Source organism: Rhinatrema bivittatum, chromosome 3, assembly GCF_901001135.1.
Source record: "Rhinatrema bivittatum chromosome 3, aRhiBiv1.1, whole genome shotgun sequence".
NCBI lineage: Eukaryota > Metazoa > Chordata > Amphibia > Gymnophiona > Rhinatrematidae > Rhinatrema > Rhinatrema bivittatum.
Genome location: NC_042617.1, coordinates 405,362,070 through 405,386,091, shown reverse-complemented (window position 1 = coordinate 405,386,091; position 24,022 = coordinate 405,362,070). Strand labels below are relative to the sequence as shown.

General features: G+C 45.3%; 1 protein-coding gene across 1 annotated transcript in view; it reads left to right on the top strand.

Annotated features, from left to right (window-relative positions):
• Positions 1–24,022, top strand: part of PTP4A1 (protein tyrosine phosphatase 4A1) — a 76,773-nt gene that overhangs the window by 43,878 nt on the left and 8,873 nt on the right. The window contains exons 3-5 of the mRNA XM_029595672.1: positions 6,034–6,126; positions 10,934–11,064; positions 18,686–18,760. Coding sequence (XP_029451532.1) covers positions 6,034–6,126; positions 10,934–11,064; positions 18,686–18,760 — 299 coding nt within the window. The remainder of the gene's footprint in view (positions 1–6,033; positions 6,127–10,933; positions 11,065–18,685; positions 18,761–24,022) is intronic.

Sequence of the window (24,022 nt, the reverse complement as noted above, 5' to 3'; positions counted from 1 at the left end):
CGTGGTCTCGAAGCACACTACTATCCCGGAGGGAGGAGCAGCACTCAAGGATGCTCAAGACAGATGTCTGGAATCTGTCCTTGACATCTCCGCTATGTCTTTACAGATCGCAGCCTGCTGTGCCGTGGTGACACGCACCTGCTTATCACAGACCAGGAACACTCCTGGGGAGGCCCTGGAACCAGCAGTATCATTCCTCGCAGACGCCACTTCTGATTTGGTGCGCACTGCAGCTAGAGGAGTGTCATCTGCCATGGCAGCCAGAAGACAACTCTTGCTCCGAAACTGGTCGGCCACATCCTCGCATGAGACTCACAAGGATGCCTTTCAAGGGAACACTCCTGTTCGGAATCAAACTAGAGAAACTAGCCAACAAATGGGGCGAGTCCCCACTGCCGCGGCTACCAGAAGACAAGAATAAGAGAAACCAGCAATCCTTCCCCCAAACTTCCAGGGCAAAGGATCACAGCACTTCAACCCATATAGAAGTGCATATCAAGCGGCCAGCCCAGGCCCCAGCTGCACCCCACAATGAAAATTAGCCGACCCGTCCAAAGGAAGAAGCCATAGGGGCAGACTTGCCCTATTCTATCAGATGGGTCAAGAACTTCAGACAAGTGGGTCCTATCCATCATTCGAGAGGGATATTACCTGGATTTCCACCACCTCCCTCTGGACAAGCTTGTGGAATCCCCCTGGCACGACCTTTCCAAGAGGATGGCAGTGGAAGCTACACTGACCAGATTGCTAGCCTTAGAGGCTATAACACCGGTGCCTCCACAACAAATACTGGACATTATTCTATTTTATTGTCCCCAAGAAAGAAGGAATGTTCAGGTCCATCCTGGACCTCAAGGTGCTCAACCATCACCTGAAAATTCCTCGCTTCCGCATGGAAACCCTACGCTCAGTAATAAGGGTGATATAACCGGGTACTCTACTAGAGCCCAGGCAGTGTCCTGGGCGGAAACCAAGATGGTGTTACCCGCCGAGATCTGCAGGGTGGCGACATGGTCCTCCATCCACACCTTCTCCAGGTTTTACCGCCTGGATGTTCAGGCTCGGGAGGACACAGCATTTGCAAGGGCAGTACTAAGTGGGTCACAGGCAGCCTCCTACCCGGTTCAGGAGTAGCTTTTAAACATCCCATTGGTCCTGAGTCCATCTGCTACACGCTAGGAAATGGAGAAATTACTTACCTGACTATTTCGTTTTCCTTAGTGTAGACAGATGGACTCAGCATCCCACCCACGACTGCTGTTACTCATGGAATTCTCTAACATCCCCAGGCATGAGTGATTCACGGGTAAGCCATGCTTCCCTTCAGCTAGGACACCCATCCTACCGGGTGTCGAAGTTTCCCGGTTGAGGGCACTGGCGGTCTCCAGCTATAACCAACTCAACCGTTTCAAATTAAGATCACTAACAAAATCTATTAGACATTCCTTCACCTCAACAGGCAAGACTAGATATCACCAGAAGGAGGGCTTTCTCTGAAGCAGGACCCTCCCTCTGGAACTCTCTACCAAACCCCCTTTGTCTATCAAATCCACAACATTTCAAAAAATCTCTAAAAACATATTTATTTCAACTAGCATTTAACACCTCACCAATCCACTCAACTTCCACTACTCAACACCAGTCTCCCTCCCCTACCCCTCTATAGTATTTCCTCTCCCCTGTCTACTTTTCAAATATAGTTACAATCACTCCCTTCCCTATTTCCTGAGAATATCCCTCCCTAGATAACTACCAGTCCGTTCCTTGCCTTCCCCTTTCTATGACCACAAAGCGACCCATGGCCCAATCCCCATTTATTAAATTTAATTTGTTACTTACAAGTTATATACCAGTTTATGTATTTTATTCTTAAGTTGTATATTTTAATTTCATTAATTTCATATTTTTGTAAACCGTTTTGATAAATTTATTTTTTTTAAAAACAGTATATAAATGCTTTTAAATAAGTTAACCAAGTTATAAAGTTAATCAAGTTATTCAAAATATTCAGTCATGCATATATCCACAATGCTTTTCGAGGAGAATACTGCACTTCCTGCAGGGGTATATGTACTAGGGCTGACGTCAGACTGAAATCTGATCAGTCTCCAACTGCTATCAGGAGTACACTATACCCATTGGTCCTGAGTCCATCTGTCTACACTAAGGAAAACGAAATTATCAGGTAAGTAATTACTCCATTAGTATCCTTCTCAGATACCTCCCTCTGTACCATGCACTGCTGAGTGATTGTCTGCTTTCCCCCTTAGAACAGCTTTTAAATTAAATCAATTTATTTAAAAACTTTTCTATACCGTTGCTAAGTTAAATACCATCGCAACGGTTTACATGTAGGCACATAATGTAGTTAAAAGTGTACTATACCTAAAAGTTAGTGCCAGCAGCCTGGTTCCACCCTGGTTAAGGTGGAGTCATCCCTTGGGGTAAAAACTCCCCCCTTCTGCAGCTTGGTATTTACTCATCTGTGAGGACTAACATCCTGCATGTCCTGGAGAAAGTTGCTTACCTGTAACAGGTGTTCTCCCAGCACAGCAGGATGTTAGTCCTCAGGAAACCTACCCTGCAGAGTTGGGTTCATCTGCACTTTTACTTTTTCACTCTATCTTTTTCTGCTTTGATATGAGACTGAGGGGGGAGACCCCATGTGCCTCTGGGGTTAGTGGCATGCTGGGCATGCTCACTGTGCCAGTCAAAGTTTCTAGAAACTTTGACAAAAGCATTCCATGCCAGGCTCCATCAGATGGTGTCACCCATCTGTGAGGACTAAATCCTGCTGTGCTGGGAGAACACCTGTTACAGGTAAGTAACTATGTTCTGCCAACATTTTCTCAGGCCCCATTTGCACAAAGGCAAGCAGTCCCTGCACAGTTTGAACTGCAAGTGAGCTTTAGCCTTTGTCCTGGAGCGGACAGAAACCCTAATCCACCCACTTGCAAGCAGTTCCTCTGGAGATCTGCAAAGCTACAACATGGTTACCTCTACACATTCACATTTCACTATTGTCTGGACAGGGATGTCTGTGACAGTCTGTCCTTTGGAATCGGAGGTGTAGAACCCAACTTTCCCTGCCTTAGGGGCCTTTTGTCTGGTTCAGGCTGTCTTCCCTCCTCCCCGTTCCAACATCACTGTTCTGCCTATTGGTACATGGTTTTGGGTGTCTGGTATCCTTTTATGTTGAGGAGTAGCCTGCAGCTAGATTCACCCATGTGTGAGGACTACCATCCTGTTGTCCTCAGAGGCAGAGTTGCTTACCTGTAGCAGGTTTTCTCAAAGGACAGCAGGATGTTAGTCCTCAGAAAATCTGCCTGCCATCCCATAGTCTTTCTATCTTTTTTTATATAATTCTTTTATAAAACTGAAGAGGGACCCTGTGTGGACACATGGTATAGGGCATGCCCAGTGTGGCAAGACGTGTTCTGTCGGGGCTCCATCTGATGTCACCCATGTGTGAGGATTAACATCCTGCTGTCTTGGAGAACACCTGTTACAGTTAAGCAACTCTGCTTTACTTGATCATAACAGCATGCTTATAAACTGGGTGTATTGAGGACAATTTTGTAGAATTGTTTGAGAATAGACTTTATTCTAAATGACCAGTATCCATTGCCTATACTCACTGTCAGAAGTTAGTGTACTTAAAGTAACTTTGGCTGGCTTATTGTACAATTGGTTAAGGCAGAGCTTCCCAAACTGGGGGTCAGCACCCCAAATGGGGTCACAAACCTTCAGGTGCAGTCCCAAGGACATCAAACTGCAGTGCTTTTCAGGCACCAGCAGAATAAGTAATGGAAGTCAGCTTGGGCCTGTAAGACAGCACGCATGGACTCACATGAATTTCTGTGGTGACAGGAAGCCTTGTACGAGGTGGGATCAGAGCCAGTGCAGGGCCTGTGAGCTTGCACTGGCTCACAGGCCCTGCACTGACTTTCATTACTAACTCCACTGCCACTTGCAAATCACTGTTGGCTCAGGACCAACTATGAGGGGAAGGGAAGGTGGAGTGTTCACAAGCTGGTGGAGATTGCTACTTCTCGAACCTCACCCACCAGTGAATGAAGTCAAGAGAAAATGTTCATGTCGTCTGCCTATCCCTCTTTCCACCAGTTGTTGATCATTGGCCCAGGGCCCAAAAGAGAATGTTGCTGACTGGCCAGGGGGATGTTTGAAAGAAAGGATCAGATACAGAATGAGTTTGAAGGTTGGATTAGGTGGCAAAAAGTTTCAGAGGAAGGATCAGATGGAGGTAATGTATATATGGGAAGGAACAGAGCATTACCTGTGGAGAGTGAAAGAGGAAATGACAGATTAATTTGGGGATGAAAAGAGCTGGGGGGATGTGAGGAGGTAAGGCTTGGAGGGGATGGTTAGAGGGTGAGGATGACAGAATTAGTTGGTTAGGTGTTTGGCATGAAAGGTATAGGCTAGGGAGGGTGACAGCTGGATTTATATTTTTATTTGGCAGATGAAAGGGATGGAGGGGAAGCGTTTAAGAGTGGAAGTTGAAAAAGGAGATCAGATGGAGTGTGGGGAGGATGAGAGTACAAATTATTGGATTTGGATGCGTCCCCCACTAATTTATTTTGATCACCTAGGGTCATGTATATTTTCAAGTGCTAAAATGGGGTCACATTGGCTAAAAGTTTGGGAAGCCCTGGGTTAAGGATTTTCTGCTTTTGTGGAGGCTGCAGGAAGAATTACTTGATCTAGACTGTCTAATGCAGGGGTGGGCAGTTCCGGTCCTCGAGGGCCACAAACCAGTCTGGTTTTCAGGATATCCCTAATGAATATGCATGAGAGAGATTTGCATGCACTCTGCCTCCGTTGTATGCAAATCTATTTCATGCATATTCATTAGGATATCCTAAAACCTCGACAGGTTTGTGGCCCTCGAGGACTGGAATTGCCCACCCCTGGTCTAATGTAACTTATGCAAGGGGAAATAATTCAAAATCATGTTAGAAATTAATTGCTCTTGTGGTGATTTTAATTGAATCTTTATGAATATCAAATTGTAATCTGCCTCAAATGTTTTTGTGTATGTAGATCTCTTTAAATTCAAGGTTTTGATAGTCCTTTGAACCACTTCCTTGCATATCCCCTAAATCCTTTTTGAATCTGGTATGTCATGTGAATTTAAGGACTGTTGTATTAAGACTGCTTCCAGGATGTAGAATTGCTGGAGAGCAGGCTAAATTTAAATAAAACAAGCTTGGGTTTATAACTTTGTACAGAAATTTATTCAGCTTTATATCTTCATAACCTGCTTGAAGTGTGTACAGATACAAATCCCAGCACACTACATCACAAGTACAACTGAACATTTCTGCAGCAGGAAATGTCTAATGACAAATCAATTCAGTTAACATCTCTGCCACCCAATGAAATGTAACTTTTGCTTTTGCTGTTAATCTGTTGGCAGTAGGAGTATAGCTCCAAGTAGTTACTTTAAACAATGTCAAAAATCTGAGTGCGGAATATTCTCTGGAGCCACCAATAAAACAAAATAAGGCTTGTAGGATTAGACCTGGGTGTTGCTGCTTTAGTTTAGCTATGTAAGTAGTTTGCTGTTATCAGTTCAGTTGCAGCAGTGGAAATTAGTCTGTTTTTTTAATATCCTACATAGCACAAAATCAAAGCATGAGGGTATTTTTAGGAAGCATTACACTGCATATAGTTCCTTTCAAACCTATTTGGGGGTAGGGATAACACATGACTGGATATAAGAAAACAGTGCAAAGGGCTTGAGGGGAGAGTGGTGAAAAATGGCAAGCAAGCAGTGTTAATAAGCACCTTCTACCTTCCTGTAAAATCCCATCCACATTCAGTTTTGGAAATAGTTAAGATCAAATTCTTATTTTAACATGTGGCATGCCAATTGAAAGAAGGTTCTCCATGAGGTTAAAGTGTTTAATTTTGCACACCACCTACATGGTAATGTGTAATATGTTTAAATTCATAATTGCTAGTCTGCTATTCAGATGTCTTGACTTTTTGTTTTTTTTTTATTCTAAGGAACTTAAGAAGTATGGTGTTACTACAGTGGTAAGAGTATGCGAAGCCACTTACGATACTGCTTTAGTAGAGAAAGAAGGCATTCAGGTTTTGGTGAGTGATTTCATATGCAAAGCCTGTTTTTAAATATAATGTAAATAGAGTTCCTATACATTTAGCTCATGCTTTTTCATTGGCACTAGTGTAGCTGGTATAAACTGCACTTTGAACTTCATTTTGAAAGTCTTCACAATATGCAACTGTCATAGCATTGACCATTTTTGTAAACTCCCTGAATCCACCTATTGTCTCTCTAACCATACAGCAAGCACCATAGAGTAGGGGCAGTTATTTGCAAGTGGACAAACTTGTGTAAAACTATGCACTACCCAAAGCTGCTGTGGGAAACATTTTATAGCTTTCTTTTTGATAAAGTGAAATAGGGAAGCACAATTTCCATGCCTTGCTGCCAGGGCTTTTCCCCAAGTTATGCTTATGTATGATTAGGCCTGAAATGAAGGCCATCACTTATTTTATTTTTGATTGTGCTTGGGATGTATTTCGAAAGCTGGTTGGATGGAAGTTTGGGGATGTAGTGTGGTGGAGGGGAGGAAGCTGTGGTTGTACGTAGAAATTGTGCTCATCTCTTGAGTGGAAAAATATCCAACTAGATGAGCAAATCTGGTCTTTCACTAGCATTTACACAAATGGACTCGAGACTGGGTTATGCACCTCTGCCTGAAGATGGAGCAAACTGACACGTGTGTGTGATCCTGCAGTGACATCAGCCTGCCAATATTCAGTCTCCAGTAGATGGTGGACATGCATCTACTGGGGATTGCTTCAGATTTTAGGAGAATTGTAGTGATACTAAATGGTCCCTCCCCAGTTGAGAATTTGAGGTGATTTTTGTGGTCCCTCATGTGTCCCTTGGTTCGGCAGCTGGTTTTCAGCTTAAAGGCAGTGGGTGCAGGGTGCAGCAGTGATTGCAGATGCCTTCTTCCCCCTGCAGCCAGAGATCACCTCTGTATTCGGGAAGGGCTGAGTTCGGGTAAGTTTAAAAAAAAAAAAAAAAAAAAAAAAAAAGTCAGAGGCTGTGTAAGACTTCCTCTGGTAGTCTTACACACAGGGAACTGGGCGGTCCAGTTGGCATGCCTGCAGTTCAGTGATAGACTGCAGGATCTAGCAGTCCGAATAATGTTGGACAACGCAAAGACAGTGGTACATCTGTCAGCAGGGAGGAGCCAAGAGCCAGCAAGTGTCTCAGGAAATAGACCAACTTATGGAATGGTTGGAAGGTCGTCATCTGGTGCAACGTAAAAGCAGACTTTCTCAGCAGGGAGAAACTGGGCCTAGGAGAATGGGTATTGTCAGACTAGATGTTTCAGCTGATCACTGGGGCCTTCTGTTCTTGACATGCTGGTGACATTTTGCACCGCAGAGGTTCTTTGATACTTAGTCGCAGGAGAGATCTGAGGTCCTTGGGAATCTATGCTCTTGTGCAGGTCTGGCCAGAAGAGCACATATTGGGCAGAATAGTCTGCAGAGTTGGTGGCACCGGATTGCAGATGCAAACCATGGTCTTCTGGGCCAAAGATCTCCTGGTAGAGACCCCCTTCCTTGTCTTCCACTGCACAAGAATCTGTTGCAGTAGGGGCCTATCCTTCATGAAGATCCAACTTGGTTTTCGCTTATGGTTTGGCCCTTGAGAGGGCTTGCTTGTTGAAGCTTGGATGTTCTGCAGTGATAGCTACCTTGCTGTGAGCTCAAAATTCTCCACTTCCTTAGCAAATGTCTGGGTTTGTCGAGTGTTTGAGGCTTGGTGTGAGGATCATTCAGTTAATATCCTGCTCATTTTGGAATTTTTGCAGGGTGGGTTAAATAAAGGGTTGGCCCTTAATTCCTTGAAGGTACAGGTTGTGGCACATGCCTATTTCAGGGTCAGGTGAATAGTGAATCCATAGTCTTCTCCTGATGTGGCCCGTTTCTTGAAGGGAGTGAAAAGTCTTGGCTCTCCATTGCGTTTACCAGTTCCCTTGTGGAGTCTTAACCTGGTGTTGAATCTTTTGGCATGCCCTAAGTTTTAACCATTGCATAGCCTTTCCTTAATGTTGTTGACCTTGAAAATGGTGTTTCTGGTGGCCATTGTTTCCATGGGTTGAATCTTCAAGCTGCAGGCCTTGTCTTGCTGGGAACTGTTACTTTTTAGTGTCAGTTTGCCCTATTAAATCTTTCAGGTTCATTGAGTCTGCTATGGCCTTAATTCTTCTTGGTGCCTCTTACCTCTACATCATTTAAATGGTCCAAATGACTTGCAAGCTTTTTGCTTCAAACATACCTGAGTGTTTGAGTTATTTCCATGGCAAACTTTTCAAACTTGCCTGCCTTAATGGTGCTTTGCATCTGATTTGCTGGTGCTCATGCTGTGTTTCTTTCAGATCCCTTTTCCATTTTCTGAAAGATGTTCTTTTGTCTAGAATAGTCTCTCACCTTTTAACCATGATGACAGTTATTTAGCCTTCCTTCCCATCTTTTTAGAACTGCCAAAGTTATGAACATCCTAGAACTGCCACAAACACATTTTTTTGCCGCACTCTTAGGCTCTATAATTGAATGTTTTTGTGCACAAATTGATGCTCTGTAATAAGTACAGACAATTCTGTATTTTGTCTAATTTCAGTCTTGGTGGTACAATCCGTGACAATAGTTTTACTGTTAGTATGACTTTCAATAAAGGAAACCATTGTAGATCTTTGCTAGTAAACATGTTAAATTTAACAATTAGATGAAGTCTTAAAACAAGTTATATTTACTGTATATATTAAAATCTAAAATGTACTAAACTACATTGTAGAATCAGATGGTATGTTATGCTGCTATATTAGGCTTTCTGAACTTTTTGGGGTGAACAAAATTGATGCTCTGATAGACATAACTGTCGGTATAGAAATCGAGGCACCTCAAAAGATGAATTGGGATGAGTGGGAAGAAAAATTCACCAGCATGAAAACGTGCTGCTTAGAAGATCTAGCGTGCAACATGTGGAGCAAAAACAGGCATGTGGTAACATTTTCAGAAATCAAATCATAAATGGTCTTCACTGCAGTCATATATGCTGTGCAAGCCTTTAAAACTTGATGAAGCAAAAAATAGTACCAGCAGCAGTTCTAGTGTTAGTGTGTAGAATGCATCTGATTTGGGCTTCCAGGTTGGCATTTTTAAACAAAATCCATGTCTGATGTAAATCTTAATCTTTGCAGCTGTTCCTTTGTGTTTTTCCTAACCAGTTTCCTCATTTTATCATGGTATCTAACTTAAAGGGAGACTGTTGCAGATTTCCTTAGTGTCCTGCCTTCCCATGATCTGGTCAAATTTCATCATATTAACAATATTGCCAAGTGACCACCATAGTTTCCTCATGCCCCAAATCCTGTGTTCCATTGAGGATTATATCTAAAATAGCTCTCCCTCTTGACCAGCTGCTCCATGAAAGTCATTAACTTAATCTAGAAACTTTGCTGCATTAGCATGTCCTGATGTGACTTTTACACGGTTAATACTAGGGTAACAAATTGCCCTTTACTATGTTGCTAATTTCAGCTTCCCTAAATTGTTAGCTTTTCATTCTTTGTTCTGGCTAGGTGGATGGGTGTACACCTGCACTACTACTCTATTAGCCTTCTCACATGTGGAATTGGTATTTAGGAAGTTCCCACAATGCATTTTTCTGCAGAACTTTTATCCTATTTGACTCCATGCCCCTTCTAACAGAACACCACCTCTCCACTTATGATCTATCATATAATTGTGATATTTGTACCATGGTATCAGTGTCCTGTTGGTTATCCTCCTATCAGGTGTCTGGGATGCCAGTTACATCAACCTCTTCAGTGTTGGACATTGTCTCCCATCCTTTTTGTACTTCTAGCATTTGTATACAGACATTTCAGAGTGAGTTTTGTTTGTATTAATAGCCTGCTTATTTGGGTAATTTGGAATTCTAACTCTGCAATAAATGCTAAAGTTGTCCATGTGATTAGCAATCTCTATTGGGGGTACCCTAACTTCCCTGTTTTTTTTTAAATATCCTTCAAAGGTGCATCATTCTGAATGTACTCCTCAGCTATCTCCCCATCTAGCTTAAAATCTGCTATAACTTTTTTTTTTTTTTAAGGTTAGTGCCAGCAGCCTGGCTCCACCCTGTTTAGGGTGGAGCTCATCCTTTCAGAAAAATGAGCTCTACTCATAAACAATCCTAAGTCTTCCCTGTACCTTTCTCATCCTTGTTGAGACTCCAGAGCTCTGCCTACCTCTGGGATCTTGTTTGGAAAGGAGAGCACTTCTGAGAATGCTACCCTGGAGGTTCCTTGTTTCAACTTTCTACCTAAAGTTCTACATTTGGCTTCCAGAATCTCCCTCCTATACCTTTCTATGTCATTAGTATCAACATTATACTAAGCATCAGGCTCCTCCCCAGCACGGTCTAAAATCCCATCTAGATGATGCATGAGGTCCACTGTCTCACCTGGCAGGCAAGCTACCAAGTGATCCTCAAGTCCAACCACCCAACTGTCTACATTCCTAATGATCGAATCACAAACAATATACTTGTGAATTGCCTGGAGCTTCCTTTGTAATAGAGGTGGTGTGTATAATTTCTTTACATTTATATCATTTGACCTTGGAAAAGGCCTCATCACAAATGGATTAATTGGCTTTATAAAATTCACAAAATAGCAAAACCTTTCTGAAACTAAAACCTAAAATTAACAATGAAATAGGAAAATGGACTTCATTTTGTGCTAACTAATTTTACCTGAGTCAAATCTGCTCTAAATCAGCATTTAGGAATAGCCATTGCATATGGACTACTCTTCCTTCCCCTTTCTTTACATAAGACAAATGCTTTTGTGTATTTTAGGATTGGCCATTTGATGATGGTGCACCACCATCCAACCAGATCGTTGATGATTGGCTTAATCTTTTAAAAACTAAATTTCGTGAGGAACCTGGTTGTTGTATTGCTGTCCACTGTGTTGCAGGTCTTGGGAGGTAAGTTTGATTTCCTGTCATTCTCCTCACAAATATTTTAACCTGCAGTAATATTAACACGTTTAAATTAAGTTCAGATTTATCGGATATTATGGTAAAGGCTTTTATACAGCACATGTAAGTGCAAACGTTCTATGCAAACCACCTGTAGTGTCTTAGTGCCCTGGCTGTTGGGTTTGTATGGAATCATGGTCATAGTTATCTTGTTTAGAACAGAAGTTTAGACCTAACTTTGGCAACAGATAAAGGCAAAAAATCCATCTGGGGTTTCAAATTTGTTCTGAGACAAATCCACAGAATGGTCTGGGGCATACCAGTATTAAAAAGTACATTTCCTAGCATGTAGCAGATGGACTCAGGACCAATGGGTATAGTGTACTCCTGTTAGCAGTTGGAGACTGATCAGATTTCAATCTGATGTCAGCCCCTAGTACATATACCCCTGCAGGAAGTGCAGCTCCTCAGTATTTTCCGTCTCCATAGCAGTTAGGGACTATCTGCACACTCTCAGAGCGTTAGACCGAAATTTAAAGAAGAAACCTACCCGAAGACGAGCCCCCGCACTCCTGCGGTGATACCCTCTGGTCCCTCCCCCAGTTGAGTTGCCAGAGGTGATTTCCGTGGTCCCTCGGAGGTAAGCCTCGGTCTGGTGGCCAATTCGCGGCGAGGACTTAGCCCCCCCCCCCCCGATCTCGGGCGTGGCTGAGAGGCAGCGGGTGCACCCCCTCGAGTGTGGCAGTGAAGGTATTTACCCTCTTCCCGCAGCCGGAGACCACCGGGAAGCGCCGAAGACAAGGTAAGGTGTAAATCTTCTACTTAATCCGGTCTCTGAAGATCGAGGAGGAGCACAGATCGGTGATCGGAATCTGTGCCACCGGGTTGATCCACCCTAGCAGGGCCAGGCCCCGGCTGTTCCAGGGTCTGCCCATGTGGAGACCCTCCAAGGAGGTCGCCATATTGCCTCGCACACTTGCCGTCGCCATCTTGGCCTTGATCGCCGTGCCATCCGATCCGAGCGCACAAAATTATTTGTGCGCATATTCTTAGGCGCACATAAAACCTTACGCGCATAAGTTACGCACACAGTACAAGGCGCACACCTGCGTGCACATATCAGACGCAATGGAGTGCATAAGAGCTTACGCGTCCACAGAAATGGCACCTCCAGAAATAGGAATAAAAGCTCAAGGCCTCTGCCCAGCATGCCACATCAGAGCCGCACAGAGCGAGGAAGCAGACGCCCTATGCTCACATTGTGAGGAGGCCCTGGGAGATCCAGGTCATGGCCAGTCCCACCTAGGGCACAGTGCTAGCTCCTCAGGGGGCACCCCGGCCTAGCAGGCCCCAGTGAGTCCATCCCACAGACAGGAACCCCCAGGGATCCAGCGCCACTCAACTTAGACCCAGCATCGATCTCCTGGGTAGAGTGATTTAAGGGGATTCACGCTTTTGTCAAGATGCAGACTGAACCCCAGGCAGACCAGCCATATGCGATACTGGAAGACCCTCGTGCCCCAGGACCCTCGAGGCCTAGGCACAGGCTCCCACCACCCAGAAGCCCCACCTATGGGGACACAGATTTCTCCGAGGAAGTCGAGCCCCTTGAGGAGGGAGAACTTCCCTCGGGGACAGAGCCACACCGAACCATGATACGCTTCTTCTCAAAGGATGAGCTTCCGGACCTAGTATCCCAATGCCTATCGGAACTCGCTATCCCGGCCCAAGGCACCCCGGGGGAACTTAGAATGAACCCCCTGCTGGAGGGCCTTCAACAGACGTCTCGCCATTTTCCTCTCTTACAGGCGGCACAACAGCTAATTGACCTGGAGTGGAATGCGCCGGAGTCCTCATTCAAAGGGGGTCGAGACTTATCGGCCATGTACCCCCTGGACCTAGCAACCAAGGAGCTTCTGGCGTGCCCTAGAGTGGACGCCATAGTTTGCGCGGTCGCTAAGCGCACTACCATCCCAGTGGAGGGAGGAGCGGCGCTCAAGGATGCACACGACCGGCGCCTGGAAGCCATACTAACACAAGCATTTGAGGTGGCAGCCAAGTCCCTGCAAATTGCGGCCTGCTGCACCGTGGTGACACGTTCCTGTTTATTCCAAGCCAGGAACAACACCCTGGGAGAAGACATGGAATCAGCACTATCATTCCTCACTGACACTGCTTCCGATCTAGTGCGCACAGCAGCCAGAGGAGTGTCATCCACAGTGGCAGCCAGGAGACAACTTTGGCTTCGAAATTGGTCGGCTGACGCCTCCTCCAAGACACGCCTCACGAGAATGCCCTTCAAAGGATCCCTCCTGTTCGGCAGCGAACTAGAGAAACTGGCTAACAAATGGGGCGACTCCCCATTACCTCGTCTGCCAGAAGACAAGACAAAGAGAAACCAGCGTCCCTTTCCCAGGTCCACCAGAGGCAGAAGCTCACAGCACTTCAACCCTTACAAGAATAATTATCAAGCGCCACGCCCTACGGGCAGGAACCAGTTCTTTCGGAACACACAAGAGGGGAACCAGCTCGGGTCCAGGCCCCAGCCGCACCCCACAATGAGATTCAGCCGACCCATCCAAGGGAAGAAGCCATAGGGGGCAGGCTAACCCTATTCTACCACAGATGGGTCGATAACTTTGGACAAGTGGGTCCTAGCCATCCGAGAAGGGTACTACCTGGACTTCCTTCAAACCCCTCCATACAAGTTCGTGGAATCTCCCTGCCACAACCCCCACAAGAGGGCGGCAGTGGAAGCTACTGACCAGACTTCTGGACCTCGAGGCCATAACCCCGGTACCTACATGGGAAACAAATACTGGACATTACTCCATTTACTTCATCGTACCCAAGAAAGAGGGTACATTCAGGCCCATCCTGGACCTCAAGTCGGTCAACCGACACCTAAGGATCCCACGCTTCCGCATGGAAACCCTACGATCAGTCATACATGCAATACAGCCAGGAGAGTTCCTCACATCCCTGGACCTGTCGGAGGCCTACTTACACATCCCAATTCATCAGGAACACCAGCGCTACCTATGCTTCAAGGTCCTGAATCGTCACTACCAGTTCCAGGCACTACCCTTCGGGTTAGCCACTGCGCCCTGGACTTTCACCAAGGTAATAGTGGCGGCGGCAACACTCAGGAAGGAAGGAATCCTCGTTCATCCTTACCTGGACGATTGGTTGATCAGAGCAAAATCACCAGAGGAAAGCCACCAAGCAACCAGCAGAGTCATAGCTCTACTGGAAAGCCTGGGATGGGTAGTCAACACAAACAAGAGCTCCCTACAGCCCTCGCAGTCGCTGGAATACCTAGGAGTCCGATTTGACACCAAGGAAGACAAGATCAGCCTGACCCCCACGAGGAGATCGAAGCTGTGGGACCGGCTCCAGACCTTGCTGAGCGCCCCTCGTCCCACAGCATGGGATTACCTGCAAGTCCTTGGACTAATGGCATCCACACTGGAAGTGGTGCCATGGGCGTGGGCCCACATGAGGCCCCTGCAACGCTCACTCCTATCACGGTGGAGCCCATGATCCCAGAACTACTCCGTACATCTACCACTACCGGTCAGAGTCCGGACCCAGCTAAGGTGGTGGCTACAGACCAGCCACATGAGCCGGGGATCAAGACTATCCTCCCCAACCTGGACCCTGCTCACCACAGATGCCAGCCTACATGGGTGGGGAGCACACTGCGAAGAGTTAACCGCCCAAAGCGGTGGAACGAAGAAGAGGCGGGTTGGAACATCAACCGCCTAGAAGCACGGGCAGTCAGATTAGCCTGCCTGCGGTTCGAGACAAAGCGGTCAGAGTGATGTCGGACAACGCCACGACGGTGGCCTACATCAACCAGCAGGGCGGAACCAGAAGCCAACAGGTGTCCTTAGAAATAGACCCTCTGATGGCTTGGGCAGAAGCAAATCTCCAGGACATCTCCGCCGTCCACATCGCCGGGAAGGACAACACCACGGCAGACTTCCTCAGCAGGGAAAGTCTAAACCCAGGAGAATGGAAGCTGTCACCCACAGCCTTCAAGATGATAGTGAATCGGTGGGGGACTCCAGACATGGATCTTCTAGCAAACAGATCCAATGCTCAAGTACCCAGATACTTCAGCCGCAGGCGGGATCCGCAGTCCCAGGGGATCGCCCTGGTACAGGCCTGGCCACCGGGGACCCTGCTTATACGCCTTTCCGCCGTGGCCCTTGCTGGGCGCAATCATTCACAAGATTCAGCGGCACAGGGGACTAGTTCTTCTGATGGCCCCCAGACTGGCCAAGAAGACCCTGGTACGCAGACATGAGAAGACTACTGGCAGGGAATCCACTACCCCTGCCTCCACACAGAGACCTGCTACAACAAGGTCCCATCCTCCACAACGACCCAGCTCAATTCTTTAACGGTCTGGCCATTGAGAGGGCCCGCCTGAGAGAGGGGATACTCGGGGGCAGTAATAGATACTCTCCTCCGAGCACGCAAGTTCTCCACATCTCTAACATACACAAGGATCTGGAGAGTCTTTGAGGCCTGGTGTGAAGACCACAATGTCAAACCACGTTCCTCTAAAGTTCCTGTGATCCTGGAGTTCTTACAGAACGGACTACAGAAGGGTCTGTCCCTCAACTCCATCAAGGAACAGGTGGCCGCATTGTCATGCTACGGCTCCAGGAGCATGGACAACAGCTTAGCCTCTCACCCAGATGTATCACGCTTCCTGAAAGGAGTCAAACACATTCGCCCACCACTAAAGTGGCCAGTGCCCCTGTGGAACCTCAACCTCGTCTTGGAATTCCTAGAGGGATCCGCCTTCAGACCCCTCCGTCTGTTAACCTTGAAGACTGTGTTCTTGCTGGCCATGTGCTCGCCCCGCCACATCTGAGTTACAAGCCCTGTCCTGCTGTGAGCCATTCCTCAGACTCACCCCGGGGACCATTCAGCTACACACAGTTCCCTCCTTCCTCCCCAAAGTGGTCTCACACTTCCACCTTAACTAAACCATCTCACTACCTGCGATGGACGGCTTGACGTCTGTAGTCTGCGCCATCTTGACATCAGCAGACTCCTATCCAGATATCTGGAAATGTCGGAACCAGTACGAAAGACGGACCACCTTTTCATCCTTCAGAGCGGAAAGAGACAAGGGGAAGCGGCCTCACGGGCAACCATTGCCCGCTGGATCAAGGAAGTCATCAAGGCGGCCTACGTAGAAGCGGGAAAACCACCACCTCTACAGGTCAAGGCCCATTCCACCAGAGCCCAGGCGGTTTCCTGGGCAGAAACTAGAATGCTGTCACCTGCCGAGATCTGCAGGGCGGCAACGTGGTCCTCCATCCATACCTTCTCCAGATTCTACAGTCTGGATGTTCAGGCTCGGGAGGACACATTTGCAAGAGCAATCCTTAATGGACCACGGGCAGCCTCCCACCCAGTTCGGGAGTAGCTTTTATACATCCCATTGGTCCTGAGTCCATCTGCTACACGCTAGGAAATGGAGAAATTACTTACCTGATAATTTCATTTTCCTTAGTGTAGACAGATGGACTCAGCAGCCCACCCTCTGCTGCCACTATACATGGTCCTTCAACGATTCAAGGGTAAGCCATGCTTTAATTTCCCTAGGGCATCCACCCTGCCGGGTGTCGATGCTTTCCGGTTGGGCACACTGGCGGTCTCCAGCTATAGTCAACCAACCAATTCAAGTTAATCAAGTTTTTTAACGTTCTAACAAGTTATCTAAGTTAATCATATTAAGTTAATAAATCAGTCAGTCACACATATATCCACAATGCTTTGCAAGGAAGAATACTGAGGAGCTGCACTTCCTGCAGGGGTTATGTACTAGGGCTGACGTCAGATTGAAATCTGATCAGTCTCCAACTGCTAACAGGAGTACACTATACCCATTGGTCCTGAGTCCATCTGTCTACACGAAGGAAAACGAAATTATCAGGTAAGTAATTTCTCCAATTCATCTGTTTTAGTTGGTCCATGGGTTGTCATAAAGGTGGCAGTATCTGTTGCATCATTGGAACAATCAGATGTGCAATGCATTTGTTAAATCACTTGCACCAATTCATTTAATATTGTGCAAGTTGTATTTAAAACCTCTACTAGCTCTCAAATGTGACAAGTTAAACCAAACATGCAACCATAAAGAAATGGAATGTAATGCAATTTTAGTTTCAAATTTAGGGAAAGATTTTAGAATTTTGAATTAAAATGTCAGTTCTAGGTCCAGATAGCTTTCAAAGGAACTTAAATATGAGATTGCAGGGCTACTAATGTAACCAAAAAGCACAAAGTATGGTGCCAAACATGTGGCTAGGGAGGGAATCCAGTTAACTTGGTTAAGGTTTTTTTAAATCCTTTCAATAAGGAGAGCAAGAATAAACCTGGCCAATAGCTAATCAGTATCTGTGGCTTTCTATGGTTAAGAGCATTTTATAATCAAATCCAAATGTTGGGTACAGGGCTCAAACTGTTTTCAATTGAGAAAGTTGTTTGGCCAGAGTGCAGGAGAGGGTTGTGGGGAGCTTGCTACTGTTGAGAGTTGTTCATGCAAAGATTTTTGAGCTCCATTCTAGCCTATTGGAATCTGGGTTAGTTCTGTCTACTGTACATTTGCAGTATTCCATGACTGACTGTATGAGGCTTGCAGGTTTTTAGTTTTTGAAGTTTTATTTTGAACTGAAGACATACTAATTAAAATGAAGCCAACTACTTGCCTTGCTGATCCTGTCCATCCTGACTGAAGTCTTTCAGATTGTCTGTCCTGGATATTAGATTGTGAATCTCCTTGATGGAGGGGGTTTCTTCCCTCCATATTAAATAAGCTACTATTACCTCTTATACTGAATGTCATCAATCCAGATTTAGTTAAGGTCCTATTGCCAGTTTTTCTGTAAAATCATAGAAAAATTGGTAAATGAACAGATTAATTCTTAAAGAATCTAATGATGTGGCGGAGACTAGAAAAGGCTTTTGCAGAAGCCATAGTACTAAGACTTATGGACTTGGTCTTAGATTTTCTGCATTTGGATGGAGGTCAGCAGGCAATTTGGTTTAACATAACACCTTGACCCTTTCCTCTGCCTTCAATCTAATGGACCATGTATTGTTGGAAATATTCAGATTGAGTTGCAGGGTCCCCAGCTGTTATATCACCTCTCAAAACTGGCCAGTAGTGATTAAATCTGGGAATTTTGGTATTAAATAAGTTGATCACTATATTTGATAGTTTAAAATTGTTTCTCTAGAACTATCACTGAGGTGCATCATAGTTAGATCTAAACTACCACTACCCATGTTGTAGTTTCCAAGAAATTCAGGATCTTTGTTAAACTTTTTTGACCTGGCTGCACAGCTGAAAGAACTGTTCTCAAAACTGTACAGCACATTTAAACATTTCTTGTTCCAATAAAGGCAGCTTCCCACCCACACAGCACAAAAACCTTACATTTTAAAATGTAATATAAATTATTAGTTTGTATTTGGTCTGCTATGTACACATCTCCTAGTTTTAATATCTAGCTAAACTACTTAACTGATTGCTATCAACTATAGTTGAGAGGGAATTAAAATTAATTAAATTAATAAAGTTCTCTTTATCCCCAATCAGAGCTCCAGTGCTAGTTGCTCTTGCACTGATTGAATGTGGAATGAAATATGAAGATGCAGTGCAATTCATAAGGCAGTAAGTATTCAAATGTTAGTAAACTATTTAAATCAATTTATATTCCGATCTGAAAATCTCTGCAGATTCATATGCAGTAGTGGCTACCTTGTCAGCCACGTGCTGTTCAATATATTCATAAATTATTTTGGTATAAATTACAAAACATTGATTATATATAGCTCAATTTTATATTTGGTGTATTTGTTCATTCCTTTTTGTCCTAGTAGACCCATTCAGGTGCATGGGTTTTGTTCCACTATCAGCAAATGGAGACACAACTAGATTGCTGACATGCCCTGTATAGGTTCTTGTGTAGCAGCTTCCAGTTTTCTAGCATTTTCTCCAGCAGATGGTAGACATGCAATATCTATGCAGCTGGAGAATTTTGAAAGGAAATTGCTGCTGTGTGCTGGGATGAGAGGCTATCCCTAGTTGATTAGAGCCAAGCTCATGGCCCTGACTAACTTTGATCTGCTGTCTCGTGGGGAAGAGGTAGGTGGACAGTCAAGACTTTCGCCTTACTCCCATCCCTTGTACCTATGCCTGTGATTCCAAAAAAAAGGAGCTTTCAGGTTCAGCTTGCATTACTTCCTGAATGATTTTTAATAAAGCTACTTTAAAAATAGAAGAAAAGGACTAGGATGAACCACTGATAAGGTGCTCATTTTTTCTTGCCATGGGTGGAATGAGAGGCTGAGGCAGCATTCCCACAGCCTGTAGTAGCCTGGCTTTTTCAGCTATGCAATTAGACATCTCTGGAGTTTCAGGCCTACCACATGATGAAGCATGGTGGTCATAGAGCATGGGAAGTGCAGTGCTTCCATAACCAGCTGGGTGAGAGTGGGCTGTGTAAAGGCTGTAACGAGCCTGGTGGAGGCTCCGCATGCACCTAAATCAGATAAAATCAAGTGTATGGAGGTTCTTCCTGCATGTTATGCCTGACAGGATTGACTGTAGGCCTGTGGGGGGAGGGGGATCTGCTGGAGCAGTAAAAGCCATGAGTAGTTTACTTTCATGCAGCCTTATAGATCAGATGAGGGCCCTCCCAGCCACCTTCCATTAGATCTAGATTCTAGACTGCAATGTGTGGTGGTAAGCCTGGGTATTCTGGGATGTGTTCCTTCTGGTACCTGCCTCTTCCCCCCAGGATTTATGCTGTAACAACCTTGCTTTGGACAAAAAGTCTATCTGGTGGCATCTGCTGTTTCTCCTGAAGTTCTGCCTGTGGTCCCCTCTTATCCCTCAGAGGTACAGAGCACCTGATTTGGCCAAGAGGTCCAGGAAGGAGACTGAGTCATACTTTGACACATCTGTATACAAATGCTAGAAGTCTAAAAATTAAAAAAAAAAGGGTGTGTATAGCACTGGATGAAGAGATAGATATGATTGGCATCTCAGATCTGGTGAAAGGAGGAAAACCAATGGGACAAATTATATCAAAATGATAGGATGGTTCAAATTGGTGGAAGGGTGGTACTATGTTAGCACTGAGTCAAACAGGATAATTCTACAGAAAAGTGCAATGTTGAGTCTTTATGGATAAAATTCTAGGTGAAAAGGAGTAAAATAGTGGGAGTGTATTACTGACCATTTGGCCAGAATGAACTAACAGATAATGCTAAAAGAAATTAGGGAAGCTAACAAAATCAGCACAATAATGGATGATATCAATTACCACAGTATTGACTGGGTGAATGTTATATCAGGACATCCTAGAGAAGTAATGTTCCTAGATAAAATAAATGACGGCTTCATGGAGCAGCTGGTACAAGAACCAGTAAGAGGGGAAACTATTTGACTTAGTCCTTAGTGGAACATAGGATTTGGTGCAAGAGGTAAGTGTTGGAACCACTTGGCAGTAGTAATCACAGCATTATGAAACTTGACATAACTGGAGGAAGTATACGAAAATTTACTGTGACAGCATTTAACTTTCAAAAATGACTGATAAAATGAGGAAAATGGCTAGGAAAAAACTGAAAGAAGCAACTGTGAAGGTTAAGAGTTTAGCTTAGGCAAGGATGTTTAAAAATACCATTTTGGAAGCCCAGACCAGTTGTATTCCACACCTTAGAAAAGGTGGAAGGCTAAATAACTACCAGCATGGTTTAAAGGTGAGAGCCTATAACTTAAACATCTTTCAAGAAATGGAAAAGGGATACAGATGAAGAAAACGAGACAGTATAAGCACTGGCAATTCAGATGCAGAGCATTGGTAAGGATAAGGAAGTTATGTCCCAAGTGCGTCAGTTGATGAGCATGATACACCCAATGGTGTGGAGCTATCTCAAAGTTCCCGGTTTGGCAGCATCCCTGTAGGTAATGAAGTGGGTGAGGGTGCACATGCGACTGCTTCAATGCTCACTACTGTCACATTGGAACCCCCACAGTCCCAAGACAATTCATTTCACCTCCACTTACCAATGGGAGTATGCTCTTTGCTCCAGTGGTGGCTACAGGAAGCTCATCTGAGCAGGGGTGTACCCCTGTCCTCTCCAAACTGGCTGGTCTTCATGACAGATTTGAGCCTCCGGGGCTGGGGAGCTCACTGTCAGGAACTGACGGCCCAGGGACGTTGGACAGAGGAAGAGATCCTCTGAAACATCAGCCACCTAGAAGCTCAGGCAGTCAGATCAGCATGTCAGACTCCAGGGTGAAGCGGTCCATGTAATGTCGAACAACGCAATGACGGTAGTCTATATCAACCACCAGGGTGGAACAAGGAGCTTCCAAGTGTCACAGGAGAGATTTCTACCCATTCCATAAGGAGATCTACAGATCTCAGCCTCCCACATCACAGGAAAAGATGTCAGAGCAGACTTTCTAAGCAGGGAGAGTCTGGTTCCAGGAAAGGGCACAGTCTGCCAAAGCCTTTCAGCTGAGATCACTGGGGTCTCATGTCCATTGACCTGCTGACAGCATCTGTATGAAGGTTCCCCAATTCTTCAGTCGCACAAGAGATCAGTGGTCCCTGGGGATAGATGCCCATTCAGACCTGGCTGAAAGAGTTGCTCTACACCTTCCCTCCATGGTTCCTGCTGGGCAGGGTCATTTGTAGAATAGAGCTCCAGATTGGCCAAAGTATCCATGGTATGTGGAGAAACACCCCCCCCCCCCCCCCCCCCCCCCCAATATGCCTCTCACCGCACAGGAACCTGCTACAGCAAGGATTGGTCCTTCGTGAGGATCCGACTTTATTCTTAGTTTGACCCTTGAGAGGGCTCGCCTGATGAAGCGAGGATATTCTGCGGCAGTAATTGCCACCTTATGCCACACTTGGAAGTTCTCTACTTCCCTAGTATATGTGTGGGTCTGGAGAGTGTTCTGAGGCCTGGTGTGAGTCTCCCCTCGGGCAGTAAATACCCCACTAATTCTGGAATCTTTGCAGGATGGCTTGGATAAAGGTTTGACCCTTAACTCCTCGAAGGTCCAGGTAGCAGCACTCCTGTTTCAGGGGTGAAGTGAACAGAATCCGCCTGTCTGCTCATCCAGACGTGGTCCATTTTCTGAAAGGGGTGAAGCACCTCCAGCCACCCCTATGGTGGCCAGTTCCGTTGTGGAATCTTAATCTAGTATTAGAATTTTTGGCAGGGCCCTCCTTTTGGGCTACTGCGCAGTCTTTCCTTGAATTTATTAACCTTAAACTAAACTATGTTCCTGGTGGCTATATGCTCAGCATGTTGCATCTCCGAACTACAGGCATTGTCAGGAACCGTTCCTCCGGATGACTCCAGGAGTGTTACAGCTTCATACCATTCCATCCTTATTGCCAAAGGTAGTCTTAGTTTCATTTGAATCAGTATTTCATTGCCATCACTAGATAAGCACAAGGATGCGGAAGAATACCACCTCAGTCATTTGACTGTCACTTGGTGCAGTATCTGGAAGTTTCAAAATCAGTCTGAAAGACTGTGACTGCCTGTTTGTCCTTCAAGGTGGAAGGAAGCCAGGTGAACCAGCTTTGCGGGCTACCATAACTCTGATTAAGGAGGTGATCATGGGAGCCTATGGAGGCAAGAAAGCCATACCTTCTCAGGTTAAAGCTCATTCCACTGGGATCATGCAGTTTCATGGGTAGAAGCTAGACTGTCTCCCATCGATACATTGCTGCTCAGCAGATGGTCCTTCTTGCACACCTTCTCCAGGTTAAGAACATAAAATGCCATAGTGGGTCAGACCAAGGGTCCATCAAGCCCAGCATCCTGTTTCCAACAGTGGGCAATCCAGGCCATAAGAGCCTGGCAAGTACTCAAAAACTAAGTCTCTTCCATGTAACCATTGCTAATGGCAGTGGCTATCGCCTAGTCGTACAGGCCTCTGAGGATTTAGCCTTTGCAAGGGTGGTATTAACCAGACCACATGTAGCTTTTGTACATCCCATTGGTCCTGAGTCCATCTGGTCACATGCTAGTAAATGGAGAAATTACTTACTTGATAACTTTGTTTTCCTTAGTGTAGACAGATGGACTCAACATGCTGCCCAAGAACGGTGCCAAGGATTCAACCGTGGAGTGGATATAGATTCCAAGAAATTACAGGTAAGCAGTCGTCCAATCCCTAGATCAAGGCATCTATATTCTTACTGGGGTTCAGTATTTGGTTGAGTACAGTTATCCATTTTTAATTATATATTTTAAATCAAGCTTTTTCAATAGTATGTCCACAGTGGCTTTTGAAGGAAATACTGAAGGACTGAGGTCACTGCAGGGGTGTATCTAGGGTGATGTCTGCTTTGAAATCTCTCCATCTGCTTGCAGGGGAGCACAACTCATTGGTCCTGAGTCCATCTGTCTACACTAAAGAAAACTATCAAGCAAGTAATTTCTCCATTAACTACTTGGGAGACTAGAGCTGTAAGAAGACCTTGCAATAGTCCCCTGCTCAGATATTTGAAAAGCATATAGAAGCATTTTTGGCAGCCCATGTTGCAGAGGTGAACATGCAGATAGACTGAATTGCACATCGTAGATCTAGGGGCATGGATGTTAGATTGTGTGCAAATTGGGCATTCTGCTGGATTTCATGGCTATCTGACTGCAAAGGTTTTGGATTTTTTTTCAGTAGGAGGGAGCCAGAATAAACTGTTAGGATGCCTGTTCTAGCCATGGCATCAATGGCCCATGATTGGAAGAGTTATTCTGAGAATCAGAATATACCAGGGGCTAGTAGACCTGGTAGCTCTGAACTTCCAAGGTAGACTTGGTATGCAAATCTGATGACTCAGGTTTGGGGAGTTTTAGAAGTTTGGGCAAAACTATTGACCTAAGGACCTTTGTTCCT